The sequence below is a fragment of the Malania oleifera genome, chromosome 13 (genome assembly GCF_029873635.1).
Source record: "Malania oleifera isolate guangnan ecotype guangnan chromosome 13, ASM2987363v1, whole genome shotgun sequence".
In the NCBI taxonomy this organism is placed as follows: Eukaryota; Viridiplantae; Streptophyta; class Magnoliopsida; order Santalales; family Ximeniaceae; genus Malania; species Malania oleifera.
The window spans coordinates 65543445-65558986 of record NC_080429.1 but is presented as its reverse complement, the minus strand read 5'-3'; the positions used below and the strand labels follow the sequence as shown (position 1 = coordinate 65558986).

At 37.3% G+C, this 15542-nt stretch overlaps 1 protein-coding gene across 1 annotated transcript in view; it reads left to right on the top strand.

Moving 5' to 3' along the window:
• Nucleotides 1-15542, top strand: part of LOC131146219 (golgin candidate 2) — a 61971-nt gene that overhangs the window by 26579 nt on the left and 19850 nt on the right. The window contains exons 5-7 of the mRNA XM_058095653.1: nt 7842-7899; nt 13498-13550; nt 13712-13804. Of these exons, the coding sequence (XP_057951636.1) occupies nt 7842-7899; nt 13498-13550; nt 13712-13804 (204 nt within the window). The remainder of the gene's footprint in view (nt 1-7841; nt 7900-13497; nt 13551-13711; nt 13805-15542) is intronic.

Below are 15542 nucleotides of genomic sequence, written 5' to 3'. Positions count from 1 at the left end.
GTTTGTGATGTTCATGCTTGGTTAATTCAATTCTTCCCATAGTTTGTGATATTATTTGTGTGCTACAAAGAGGGTCAACCATAGGACTAGGGCTACTTAGAACCTTCCCACATCATATTCGTATCAAAGCCTAGGTTAGGTTCACATTTGACCCTACTTTGTGTGACCAAACACCGTTCCAAAGGGCTGCCCTAGTGTTGGCTGAGTCCTTCCCCAACCTTTATGATGTCCATTCGAGCCAGGAATCCTTACCGAGGTCGTAGGACTGGTGTTGAGAGAGATGCCTCAATAGATGAGCTTCAAGATCAAGTTCGTGACTTGAATCAAGAGCTAGTTGAGACTTGAGACCCGCCGAAGACTAGATAGGTTGGAAGTCCAATTAGTCCATAACCCACCCCAAGACAATTTCTAGCTGCCCCTTAAGCGAGGCAATGATGATGAACAACCTAGAGAGCCACTTGTGCCTCCTAGAGAAAGACCTCCTCTTCCTCCACAAAGGCGAGTGAATCGCCGAGATGACTTTGTTAGGAGATCCCACGTCATGAGCCCTATGCCCAACATTGGGGTGATGAGGACTATGACGTTGATGACTTTCAAGGTAGGAGACCTTACCATAGGAATCATCGTGATCCTTACGAGGATGTGATGAGGCAAGTAAAGATAGAAGCCCCCATCTATGATGGACAGATGGACCCTAAAGTCTTCCTAGATTGGTTGATTGAGATGGATTCCTATTTTGACTGGTATAGGATGACTGACCGTCATCAGGTCAAGTTTGCAAAAATGAGGTTAATGAGGCAAGCCAAGCTCCATTGGTTGAATGTCGAGAGACAAGAGGTGAGGTTAGATCATAGGCCCATTGAGCATTGGGACCTAATTAAGGATAGGTTGAGGGAGAAGTATGTACCCTTTAGCTATATAGAGCGCCTTATGGATCAACTCTATAGTTTACGTCAGGGTAGCATGAACGTGTCAAAATACATGAGTCAATTCGATGAGTTGTCTATAAGATGTGGTGTCTATGAGACTGTTAGTCAATAGATTTCCCGATTTTGCATGGGATTAAAGCCTGAACCGAGGAGAGAACAGTTTCCCCATCACATTGATTCCCTTGAACAGGCCTATAATTTAGCTCATGACTTTGAGCAAATGAATAAAGTGCCCATAGGAAAACGGTTTGGTGCCTCTTCAAATAAGCCATACTCTCGAAAGGTAAAAAGTTATGACAAGTCCCGACCAATGCAAGCGGGTCAAGTCAACTCCTGAGGAGCAATCCCACAGTCTAGCAGCCTATGGACAAGGGAAAAGCACGCATGACTAGATCTTCTCACTGGAGTTTTGGCAATGCAGTGTGTTTTAGGCGCCATAAATAAGGACACTTTGCCAAACAATGTCCCACCAGTAACTTGGCACTTGATAGGGAAGATGGTGAGGATGAGCATGAGGTGGATCAAGTATATGTTTCTGAAGTTGTACCTAGTGAGGATGAGTTGTCAAGTGAGCCAGATAAGAGTGCCCAGTTGCGTGTGATGAGACGCTTTATGATCATTCCCAAGGATCAGGAGGACTAGCGTCGCACTTCTATTTTTCATACTTACATCAAGTGTGGGAGTAAAAGTTGCAAGATGATCATATATGGTGGTAGTTGTATGAATGTTGTGTCTAAATCCACAGTTGAGAAGTTGGGATTGAAAGTTGAGCCACACCCACAACCATATAAGGTAGCTTGGATTGATGCTGCTACCATGCCCGTTAGCCATAGATGCCTAGCCCCCATTAAGATTGGTGATTATGAGGACGAGATTTAGTGTGATGTCCTTCCCATGGATGTTGCCCATATTTTGTTAGGACGACCTTGGTTGTATGATTTGGATGTCTTACATAATGGGTGTGCCAACACTTATTCCTTTAGGTGTAATGGCAAGAGAATTGTTTTGAGTCCACTAGAGCCAAAAGGTAAGAAAAAGAAGAAGGAAAAGAAAAAAACTGGTGGAAAAATCATTGAATTTCATGAATAAAAAGTAGTTTGTGTAGGAGAGTCGAGATACATAGGTAGCGTATGTGGTTGTTACTAGGGAGACTGAGGCACCCCATCCTGAGCATGAAACACCACTGGAAGTATCACCTATACTTTTTGATTTTGAGTATGTCATCTCTGAGCCACCTAGTGAGTTACCTCCCATGAGAGACATTCAACATATCATTGACCTTGTTCGTGGCTCATCTCTGGCTAATTTACCACATTATAGAATAAACCCGAGAGAACATGAGGAGTTGATGAAACAAGTGAATGAACTGAAGTAAAAGGGTTTTATTCAGGAGAGCACGAGTCCATGTGCCTGCCCTGCTCTCCACACTCCCAAGAAAGATGGAACTTGGAGGATGTGCATCGATAGTAGAGCAATCAACAAGATCACCGTCAAGTATAGGTTTTCCATACCTAGATTAGATGATATGCTTGATCAGATGGTAGGATCCAATATTTTTTCAAAATGGACCTTAAAAGTGGATATCATCATATTAGGATCAGACCAGGAGATGAGTGGAAAATTGCCTTCAAGACGAGGATGGGTTATATGAGTGGTTAGTCATGCCATTTGGGCTAACTAATGCACCGAGCACTTTCATGAGAGATATGGCTCAGATATTAGGCCCTTCATTGGACACTTTCTTGTATTTTACTTTGATGATATATTGATCTATAGCCAAACTAGGAAGGAGCACCTTGTCCATTTGAGCAAAGTGTTTGAGGTTTTGAGGGAGCAAAAGTTGTATGCCTATTTAAAGAAGTGTACTTTCATAACTACACATGTCATCTTCCTTGGTTTTGTTGTGTCTGAGCATGATGTTTCTATTGACCATGATAAGGTCAAGGCCATTAGAGATTGGCCTACTCCCTGGAACATGCATGATGCGAGGAGTTTTTATTGGTTAGTCACATTCTACAGGAGGTTCATTAGGAACTTTAGCACCATCATGGCCCCCATTACAAACTGCCTCAAGAAAGGAGAATTTACATGGTCGAAATCTTTGACAAAAATCCTTCTTGATATAAAAGATTTGATGACTAAGGCACCATTGCTGCACCTTCCAGATTTTCAGAAATTATTTGCGGTTGCATGTGATGCCTCAAGTGTAGGCATTGGAGGAGTACATAGTCAGGAGGGACACCCCATAGCCTTCTTTAGTGAGAAGTTGAAATGAGGCAAAACAACGGTATTCTACCTATGACAAGGAATTTTATGCTGCAGTACAGTCACTACAACACTGGAGACACGACCTCCTTCCTCAAGAGTTTGTCTTGTACTCAAACCACCAGGCCCTTAGGTATTTACATACTCAAAAGAAACTAGGGCATAGACATATGAAATGGGTTGAATACATATAGCAGTACACCTTTGTACTCAAACACCAAGTTGGTGTTGAGAACAATGTTGTTGATGCTTTAAGTTGAGTTGTAGCCATTATACAAACTCTTCAGGTGAAAGTTTTTGGCTTCGATAGCATCAAGCAACAGTACTCCCAGTGTAAAGACTTCTGTGATATCTTTTCTGATTTGCTGCAGGGAGTTCCTAGACCTCACCCAGACTTTGTGATTCATGATGGATTTCTTTTTAGAGGAGCTAGACTGTGTATCCCATCCACATCTTTTCGTTACCAGCTGATTTGGGAATTACATGCTGGAGGTGTTGCGGGTCACTTCAGTAGAGATAAGATCATAGCTATGATTGAGGATAGGTTCTACTGGCCTAGTTTGAAGAGAGATGTTGTTAGGATTGTTTCACAATGCCATACTTGTCGAACAGCAAAGGGTAGGAAACAAAACTCAAGATTGTATACCCCTTTGCTGTGCCACACATCCCATGGCAAGATATCAGTATGGACTTTATGTTAGGTCTCTCTAGGACTGCTAGGGGAAATGATTCAGTGTTTGTTGTTGTGGATAGATTTTCAAAAATGTCACATTTTATTCCATGCAATAAAACACATGATGCCTACATGATTGCCATTATATTTTTTAGGGAAATAGTGAGACTTCATGGTCTTCCCAAAATCATTGTTTCTAATAGGGATGTGAAATTTGTGAGCTACTTTTAGAAAACCTTATGGGCATTACTAGGTACCAAGCTCAAGTTTTCTAGTGCATATCACCCACAAATTGATGGGCAGATTGAAGTGGTAAATAGGAGCCTTGGGGACCTATTGAGATGTTTGGTAGGTGAGAACATCACAACTTGGGACTTATGCCTTCCTATGGCCAAGTTTGCGTTCAATAGTTCGGTGAATATGACCATAGGGGCTTAGTCCATTCCAGGTTGTTACATTATGTAGTCGTAGGAAGCCTGTAGTTCTCATTTCATTACCACCTGAGTCTAGAGTGAGTGAGCAGGCTGATAGATTTGCAAAGCACATACATGATTTACACTCTCAGATAAGAATGAAAATTAATTTAAGCAATGAGCATTATAAGTCTATTGTTGATGTACATCGCAGGTTGCTGGAATTTTCAGAAGGTGATATGGTGATGGTTCGAATTCGTCCTGAACGGATTTCTTTAGGAAAGGTAAGAAAGCTTCATGCCAAAAAGATGGGGTCATTCAAAGTTCTCAAGAAAAATAAGTTCTAATGCTTACATGTTAAATATTCCTGATGATCTCGGCATAAGCAATGTATTTAATGTTGAAGATCTAACGCCTTAATTCTTTTGCAAAACCTAGCTTTACTAACTCTGTAGATGAACCTACTTCATTCATGACTCTAGTTGCACTAGAAAAGCCAAATTTACCTTTACCACCACCATTAGTCCCACCAAATAAACTCGAGCAAATTGAAGACATTTTGGAAGTAAAGACAACAAACACACGAGCTGGAACGTACCAAAAGTTTCTGGTCAAATGGAAAGGGAAACCACTATTAGAAAGTAGTTGGATTCTTAAAATGATGGCCTTCGTCTCAACCCGGAGCTATATATCGAGTACTTTTGACATTATTCTCCAGAGGAGAATTCTTTTCGGTCGAGGAGAGATGATGGGGATCAACATGCACCTCGAGTGTCTTTCATTGATATTGTGACACGTGGACGACCACCCGAAGTCCACTATTAGATGTGAACTTTATTTGCAGCAGTTGAAGCTTCTCTTGGAAGCTAGCTTGGAAAGAGGGTGACAACTTGCAAGTGTCTTGGTTTTTCAAGAAGCATGACAACTTGCAAGTCAAAAAATTTTATTTACAGCAATTGAAGCTTCTCTTGGAAGCTAGCTTGGAAACTTGCAACTGAAAGAACTTTAATTGCAACTTCTATTGGAAGCTAGCTTTGAAAGAGGATGAAGACTTGCAAGTAAACGAACTTTAGTTGCAGCAATTGAAGCTTCTCTTGGAAGCTAACTTAGAAAGAGGATGACAACTTGCAAGTCAAAGGACATTAATTCCAGCAATTGAAGCTTCTCTTGGAAGAGGATGACAACTTGCAAGTCAAAGTGTCTTGTCTTATTTATTTTACTTTGTATTTTCTTTAATCTTTTAAGAAGTCATGTGCAAGTCATGTGCATGCTCATGTAAGGCTATAAATATGCCATCACTTGTATTGTAAAGATCATTGCATTATCAATTAAAAAGACGCCTTTGCTTAGACTCGTGAATCTTGTTCCTCTCCTTGTGAGTGAGTAGTGTGAGACTACATTCCGTTCCCCGGAGATTGGGTGGTGAGAGACCACGACAACATTAGCGCCATCATCAACACTGCACACTGACTCCTCTTTCATAGCCCACAGCCACAACCTTCCTCAAGCTTCATTCTTGTCTCAAGATTCTGAAGGATCAACAAGCTTCCTCGAGCTTCATACTTGTGTGTTTTGGTGTTTGTCATTCCGAATCTTTTGGTAAGCTTGTTTCAATTCTTGGTTTGTGACCATCCAAGACAGCCCCTAAAGGTACCTTGTAAGCCTTGAAACTCTACCGAACCCTTGATTGAGAAAAAAAACCTTGTTCATTCTCTTTGAGTCTTCCTAGATTTTCAACATGAACATGCTTAGGGATATTTGATTTGTATGCTAGGACTTGTGATCTAAGACTTCTAATATAACATCTTTTTAAGTGAACTTGATTACTTGAATGAAATGATCAACTAAGGGCTTTTAAACCAAATCATATATTTTTTCAAAATCTCAACAACTTGTGATCATTATAATAAGTTTGTGATGTTCATGCTTGGTTAATTCAATTCTTCCCCTAGATTGTGACATTATGTGTGTGCTACAAAGAGGGTCAACTGTAGGACTAGGGCTACTTAGATCTGTCCTACATCACCATCATTGTATTCTTAAGGTAGATATAAACGGTATGTGGACTGGGAAAATCTGTCAAGCAGATTGGTAGCGTGCCTGATTGGTGATGGTGAATAAAATGTTTGGAATTTTTTTTTGTTGTGATTTTATTATTTTGAATTTTACAATGTACTTGCATATATTTTATTTAGGGCATCTTTCAAGCCAAGAAAATAGTATCTAGGGTTTTTTCTTGTGTGCCAAGTTCATTAGTCCTATAAATGTCTGACCATAAGGACTTTTAAGGAGATTTTGATGAATATGAAATGAATTCTCATATCCCCATGTTCCTCAGGACTCTGGTCTTGCAACACTTGGTCAATGCTTTTATGACGTATTATGTTTTATGACAGCAGTAGTGACTAATGAATCACCAATTTCATGAATACAACTAGTTTGAGATTGTTTTCTAGTATGTAGCGACCATTTACCTTATTGTGGTCTTAAATTTTCACAAAATTGTTGAAATTTCCCTTGAAAATTCTGCTTTCTGCCACCTGCAAAGTTGAAATGGCAATCAATTTCTGCCTTATGAAATTTATGTTGTAAGTTCCACAAATCATCTGAAATTTGTCAAAATCTCAAAATTTGAGTGAAGTTTTTCAAAATTTTGACTATGGAACAAAATTTCCTTGAAATTGAAATTTGAGATTTTTAAAACCCAAAAATTGAAATTTCTTTTCTAAGAATTTTTTTTTTAGTTGAATATGATGTGAACATTTGGACTTTGAAATTTTGAACTTTGATGTTACATATTAGCCCCATCATTTATTCAACCTTTTATGTTTAAGTTAGTTGTATTTCTAATGTTTAACTGATTATGAACATCATTTTGATCAATAGAACATATTTAATATGATTATTGTATTGTAGCTGTTGCACCTTATACACCGCATAGCTGTCTGTAATGTATTTTATTTAATATTTACTGTATTTTAGCTCTAAATCTTGCATTTTTGTGTCCATTAACAGTTTCTGAAGCTTTGTTAAAAATTCCATGCTTTACTACTACATTTATTATTATTATTTTTTAAAATCAAAATCGAAATTGATGTCTACATTGAAATTTCTTTTGAATTTTCTGTACTTTTTGAAATTGTAGTTGAATCCTGAAATTTTAAACCTTATGCCCCCAGTATGAATTAAATTCATAGTAATTTGTGTTGTTTAGGAATTAGCTCTCCTTGCGGTTGTAGTCCATGTGCTATTTATTCTAGATAAAAGGTTGTTGCCTCGTCAATGAGCATCATTGTCACTATGGTCATCATCTTCACCATTGTTCATCATTTGACTGCTTTAGTTTGTATCTATCTTCATTTTGGGATCCCAACAACTTGTCAGTTGTTTTATTTAGCTGAGATGAGATGTCTACTTTTATATATTTTCCTAGATTTGGCTTTTCTTTGAACATAAAATATATTATGCTGGACCTCGTTGTGCTGGATCTATGTAATTTGTATAGTACATCAATTAAGCTTTCTGCGTGTGTGTGTTTGTGCACATGTTTTTGTGGAGTAGGTTAATAGAGTGGCAGAACTTCGACAACAACTTGGGTTGAAACAAGCATCCCACGAAGGTATGGTTTCTGGATTTTTAATGTTTTAAAGGTTATCATTTTAATAGAACCTTAAGCTCTTTTTGCTTAGTTTTTTTTTGGTTGGTATGGCAGGGCGACCACTGTTAACAATAGTTGTTTGGAATAACTATATATTGTACTGAAACTCTCTGTTACCTAGGATGTGGTTGCTTATTGAATGATAGCTATTCTGAGAAGTTGATAGGGGTTCACTGTAAAGCCATGATCCATAATTTTGCCCAAACGAGCCTGTTTTTCAAGGGATATGGCTAAGAATAAAGAGTTAGGATCTTTAGGATTAATTAAAGTGGGCTAATATTTAGGAATACAAATGTCCTTAGGATTTATGTAATGGATTAGATATTTTATGCTTGTAGGTTTTGGTCAGTCTTGGTAAGTTTGTGAGTCTTGAGAAAATAGTTTGCTGGAATTTTTTACCAGTGAGGGAAAGCTTTGGTATTGGGCATTGGTCGTGGGACAACAATAGGTTAGGGATTAGGGGATAAAGGAGTAGCAGAGTTTGGGTTGAAACATATTAAATGGTGGACAAGGGCAAGGACCCTTAAGAATCTTCTCTATCCTACTACAAGACTTGTCTAGAAGCAACATATTGCGAGAATTATTTATATGTCGGTTGGTGAAGTTACGAGTTCAAATTGTGAAATGGCTTCTCCAAAAAGCAGTGGTAAGGCTTTGCTTGCCATGCCTCACTAGTCGTTGGTATAGGCAGCACGGTAGCATTTTATATTGGAGGATGTGTATGCTATATGGGAATATACAGGTCCCTGATATGTAAGATAAGTCCAGAGGCTGCCAATTGGGGGTAGTGAAATCAGTCAATGATGCTATGATAAGGCTAAACCAAGGGTTGTAAGTTATTATTGCTAAGGGTGTTTTTTGGATTTTGGTCCACAACTTACGTTTATTGTCTATAAAATTTCAATCTCTGGCATTTGAGCTCACCTAAACAAGTGAAGGTTGTGTGATTACAAATCCAAGAAGAGGATTTTTCTTTGCTTTGCTATAAGGAACATAGGGCCACAATGAACAATTGAAGCAAGTCCTTGTCTAATGGTTGCGTCCATTACTGTTAATTACTTAGTTTCTCTCTCTCTCTCTCTCTCTCTCTCTCAAACTTGCTGTAGGAATGGCATTAAGGCAAACTTGGCTTGGCTTGGCTTGTTGCAAGGGATATGCTAGCAACTGGTTGAATAATAGTGAGTGCTAGGCATGGCTTTAAAAAACTGTGGTAGTCAGTGTAATGGTAGTGGATGTGATCACTGTGGATGTCAATGATGGGTAGTGGACATCGCATCCATGAATAAATTTTTTGCATTAGACAACTTGTTAAAAACATGTACATTCACATGTTTTGATCACAGAATCCTACACGTTAATGCTTTAAATGTTTTTTAAGTAAATTTTAATCAATCCAGATATAACATATACTGCAGGTATTGGAAGTTATCTTGGTTTCTTTAGTTGCTATGCAAAAGAGGAGTATACATTAGCTACTTTTCATTACTTTAATCATTATAAGTGACATTTAAACTAAGAAATCATAAATATAATAAATTGCAAAATGTGGAATGTTCATATATCAAGAAAGAACATAAATGCATATAGATAGAAAATATTTTTGTCTCCACTGGAAATGTATATCGCAGTTTTACCCACCTCTTATTACTAGTAACAAATTTAGGGTGCGATGTGAGTTGCACATTTGTTTCTTAGAAAACCCATTTGTGGGGGATTCGGTCCTAACTATTGGCTTTTCCTCTTTTTTATTATCTTTCTTTGTTGTATAATGGGGCTGTTTGTTCTTTTTTGCTTTGTAATAGGGAGAATTTTTCATGGGATTCCCATTTCCTTAGGTCTCTTAACAATAGAAAGGTGGAGTTGTTATCGACTTCGTTGTGTTTGTTGGAGGGTTGTCGTCCTTCCAGTAGGGGGGATGTGAGGAAATGGGTGCTGGATTCTTTCTTTGAGCTTTTGACCTTTTCTTGCAAATCTTTCTTTGAGTTTTTTTGATCCAGAAAAACATGTCTTTCTTGCTCTATCGTTGTATTTAAAAGGCCAAAGCTCCCTTTAAAATTATGGCTTTTATTTGGTTGGTTGTTCTTAATTGAATCAACACTAACAATCAGTTGCAGAATAGGATGCCTTCTAAGGCATTATCTCTGGATGTCTGTGACTTTCGCTTGGATAGTTCTGAATCTACTTCTCCTTTGTTTACGTGTTGTTCTTTTTCTTGGAGGAACAAGGTTTTTATTTTATTGGAGAAAATTGGGCTTGTTTGGAGTTGTTGAAGGATATGTTGGGCATTTCATTTATGGTGTTCAGCAGGAGTAAATACAGGTAGCCTTATGGAAATGCGAGTTGTATGCTGTGTTGTGTGGTATTTGGATGGAAAGGAACACTTGCATTTTTAAGGGGAAGGAAAAATCTTGGTTTTTGGTGTAGTTTCTGGAGGATTTTTATCCTCCTTAAATTGTAATTATTTCCTCTCATTAATATATTTGTTTTATTGTATATAAAAAAAATATAATGCAGTGCCAGTAGGAGTCTGTAACATAATTTGTGGAGACCCATACAGGGACTTTCATAGTGCCCTTGCAAGCTGCCAGCTTGGGGAAAAATGCATCAAGAATTATACATTATATAAACAGAAGAGAAAAGAATGATGATCATGCCACACATTTTCAAAGCAAAAAGGGGGTCCCTACTTAACCTTGCTAGACTCTCAACAAAAGAAGGAAATGATTTGACACTGGTCTAGAGCAAATACTTGTGAAAAATTAGAAAATCATAGTTCCACTCACTACAAAGCAAAAACCTATCTAAATGACTAGCAACTGCCTCTCTGCACCCACTGACCAAAAGAATAAAGCATTAATGAAGGAAGTTCCCTTAATCTAGACTCACTGATAAACCTATCCAAATTCTGCAAACTTGTGGCAATCCTGCCTACCTTTTTTTCTCTCCAGGAAATCTTGCAATCCACCTAGGAGAACAAAATCAATACATTGCATGTAACTCATCTAAAAAATAAGACCAAAGAGTGAGCCTATTAGGACTGTAGACTAATGAAAGCCATTGGTGACCTGTGTCTTTTAACTTCCAACAAAGCCGAGAGTGGAAAGAAACCTTCTAGATTATCAATTTAGAACTAGAATATTCCAAACAATAAGAATACCCGCAGGTGCCCATGAGAAGGACAGTCTCCCACTCTATACACCCACCCTTCCAAATACTTCTAACTACTCCCCCGTGCACACAATCATGTTTAGTTTCTTGATAGAAAACCATCTCATGGGAATGTCTATTCAAAACGTCCTTAATCAACCTCCTCTCCTAACATCCCCTAGTCCCCTAAGACTTCAACTAATAACCTTCCCCACCCTCCACGCTCCCTCCTTTTACAATAAAGTTGCTAACTTATTCAATTCTTTTTCCTCTAGCATGAATTTGGAGTAATGACCACCTTCAACTCTTGCCATAGAGGACTAACTAACTTAATACCAATACCTGTAAGAGTTCTCATGGGTCTAGATTGCTCTCCATACACTGCATGTAACTCATCCCAAAAATAGGACCAATAGTGGGCCTAGTAGGACCACAGACTAAAAGAAACCGACACTGACTTGTGCATCTAACTTCCAACAAAACCGAATGGGAAAAAAATACTTCTAGATTTTCAGTTTTAGCATTAGAGTATTCCAAACAATAAGAATACCTAGAGCTGCCCATGAGAAGGGAGAGCCTCCCACTCTATACAACCACCCTTTCAAATACTCCTAACCACTCATCCATCCTCATAATCGAGTTTACTTTCGTGATAGAAAACCATATCATGGGAATGTTTAGTCAAAACCTCCTTGACCAATCCCCTCTCCCTAACATCCCCTAATATTTCAACTAATAACCTTCCCCATCCTCCATGCTCCCTCCCCAAATCAGAAAAGTTGCTAACTTATTCAATTCTTCTTCCTTTTGCATGAATTTGGAGTAACGACTACCTTCGACTCTTGTCGTAGAGGACTAACTAACTTAATGCCGATTCTCTATAAGATTTCTTGTGGGTCTAGTTTGCCTCTCACCACTCCCCTCAAAAAATAAGTAAATAAAAGGGCTAGTAGCGATAACTCCTATCTTATTAGTTTCTTTCTTTTGGCTTAAAGAGATATTAGTAAATATGGAATGGGAAGACCTTTTTAAGTGAGAGTCTCCTTTATTATCCTCCATTGTCAGCAATGTCTTAAATTTCAATTTCAACTAAAATTTGGAGGCTACAAAAATGCGGAAATTTCAATGAAAATATCTACTTTGATTTTGATTTAAAAAATGATTGAAATTACTAGTAAAGCATGGAGTTCTTTTACCAAACTCTAGAAATTGTCAATAAACATAATAAAGCAAGATTTAGAACTAAAATATTATAAATGAAATACATCAATGATATGTATGTAGTGTATAAGGTGCAATAAGTGTAATATGGTAATCTTATTAAACATATTCAATTAAAGTAAATGAAATCCATAAATTAGTTAAATATTGTTTATAATAAAAATGCCAATAATTCAAAAATAATTGACATTTGACAAAATAAAAATGTTGTACCTAGTATATAACTTTAATTTTCCACACAATTTTGAGAGTATGAAAGCTATCATTCATATTTTTCTTGCAAGAATCTTTAGTTTCAATAAAATTTATTAATTAAGAGAAATTTCTATTTGGGTGTTAAATTTCAAATTTTAAATTCAAGGAAAATTTATTTTATAGTTAACATTTCTCCAAAATACTTCTAGCATACAAATAAATCTTCATAATGATGATTGAAATAAACTCATCAGGCTGAGCCCAAGAAAGCATAATCAAATAGATCATGATATTGATGTCTTAGACAAACTTCTGCAAGTTGACTCCAACAAAAATATACTTAAATAGACCATAGAAATGATGATTGAGACAAACTTCACCAAAGTAATCAACAAGAAGCTGATCAGCATTTGAATATTAGCTTTTAGAATTTGATGACCATCCATCGCTAATTTTTCTAGAGTAGCAAATTGTTCCTATAATCCAAATAAAAAAGGTAGCATCCTTTCTCATTATCATAGATAGGTTTTTCAAACCAAGTAATGCTGAAAGCCCTCTTCTAACTGTTATGAGAGGGTGACAATCTTGTTTGGAGATCAAGCGATATTTTTTGCTTGTGAAGCAAATAGGGTCTTTATGCAACCATGCTTTCAATGCGTCATTTATATGTGCTTTTTTGTGTGGACAAGTAAATTTTAAAAAAAATGTTTCTCAGATTTTAAAAATGTGTTAAGTGGTTCCCCATTCTTATCAAGTGCAAGGCTTGGTTGCATTGACTTATTCCATGGCTAGTAATGTTGATCAATTCCATTGCTCATAGACAAGTTCTCCCTTCACCCTGCTTGGACTCGTAAGATTTTATGGTTTCTCTAGTTCATTTCATCTAAATATACTGATATTAAATTCTTCATTGACTGTTTTAGATCTTATGTTCCTTAGGGAGAAAAATTATTGATTGATTCTGATTTGTTAGCTTATTCTTTTTATTTCTGGTAGAACTCAAGAGGAGGATCTCCCATACTCGCCAAACTGGAACATCTCTAATCCAGGTGAGTGATGTTCTGCCTTTAAGGATGGTTGTATGTAACTATGTCCATGGCAGGGTGCTGTTTCTCATTTTCATTCATATGCTTGTTCGAGCTTACCTTTAATATTCTGTTCTGGAATGCATTTAATTTTTATGGGTTCTTTTCTCATGAAAATTTTGTAGTTGGCTGCTTCAAAAGGAGTTGAGTTTGAACAGGAGATACTTGAGGCAGAATGCTCCTTCATAACTGATGAAATTGGGCAACTGCAAGATAAGGTTAGCGTATCATGGTTTTTTTAAGTTTTTAAAGAATCATTCTTATATAATGTCAATATGTTGTCTGAGCAATGGCAGTGTGAAGTTGTGTCCTTCACTTCATCTTTTGGTGCACTTGGAATGAAACAAATAGGAGTATATTTGAAGAATGGGGTGTAAGAGTAAGGTGCAGAGGGAAAGGAGCGCATGTGGATGTTGGAGAATTTTATGTATATATGAATTCATTGAGGATTTAAGCTATTTTGGCGTGTGTTTCTTTCCTCATCCTTCCACCATTTCTGTTTGTATATCCATCACCAGGGGGCGCATGCATGCATGCTTGCGTATATGTTGTAAATTAGTAATTGTTACACGATAGTGTGTTGGGAAGGTATTATAATCATTTACTGGATATTGGATATTTAAATAGAACAGGCAATTTAAGTATTTTTTAGGTTGTCCTGTTATTACAATTCTTCAACATGGTATCAGAGCAAATAACTGAAATCTAAAGCCCTACAGAGCTGCTACCACTGCCAAACCAAACCCTAAGTTCCTCAGCTCTATGCCTCTCCATCATCCGAAGAGTACTACTAGTATCTGGGCAAGCTGGACCTTTAGAGTCTCCGGGAAACCATCTGACACCCCTGAGCTGCTAGTCTGTGACCAGCTCTTCATGGCGCATGACACAGCCGCTGGAGGTGACCTTGACTTCTGAGGACTCTGGTGTTGGTTTTTCAAAAAATGTTTTTTCCCTGATCTAGTTTGTTATGGTTTGAATCCTTCCATAAGCCATGCTAAGTCTTCATTTTCCATGTTGTATTGCTGGAGTATCAAGCTTTGTGATTTCTTGCCTGCTCATGCTCAGATGTTGCAGACCTAGTGTGAATTAGGATAGTAGGTCTCTAATGGTAATCAAGATTGCAGAAAGGAGATTAATCACTGATTTTAGTTGCCCCCTGATGTTTGCATCCTTTGTTTGAGGAGTGGGGAATTGAGAGACTTGCTCACATTTGTTTCTTCATTGTTCCTTCACTCTGGCTGTTTGGAATAAACTATTTGATATCTTTGGTGAAAAATGGGTTTGCCCCTCCATGTTGAAGGATTTTTGACCTATTATATTTAGGGGGTTTGGCAAGGGAAAGGTTGGGAAAGCTTTGTGGCAGTTCACTGTTATGGCTAGGGGTGAGCATAATTCGGGGAAACCTGAATTAACTGATCGAAATTGGTCAGTTTGGTTCGGTTAAGAGCACAGGATCAATCGGTTCGGTTATGGTTTTACAAAGTTCGGTTAATCGATTAATTAGTTCGGTTAAGAGGAATGTTAATTCGGTTAACCGAAATAACCGATTTAATAATTAATTAAAATTTAAATATAAATTAGTATATGTTAATTTGTTAATATGTTAATTAGTATATGCTAATTTGTTAATATGTTAATTAGTATATGTAAATTTGTACTATGTTAATTAGTTAATATGTTAATTAGTATTTGGTAAAAAATCTACAATTATAATATGTTTTTATTAATTAATTACAAATTAATTCGATTAAATTCAGTTAATTGAATTACCCAAAAAGGTAATTTGGTCGGGTTCGGTTCGGTTTGGCCCTTCTATTCGGTCGGTTCGGTTAACAGTTCTCATTAATCGAAAATTTCGGTTGATTCAGTTAATTAACCGAATTTGGCTGAACCGACCGTTTGCTCACCCCTAGTTATGGCTAGTATATGGTTTGGTTGGTTGGTTGGGGAGGAATG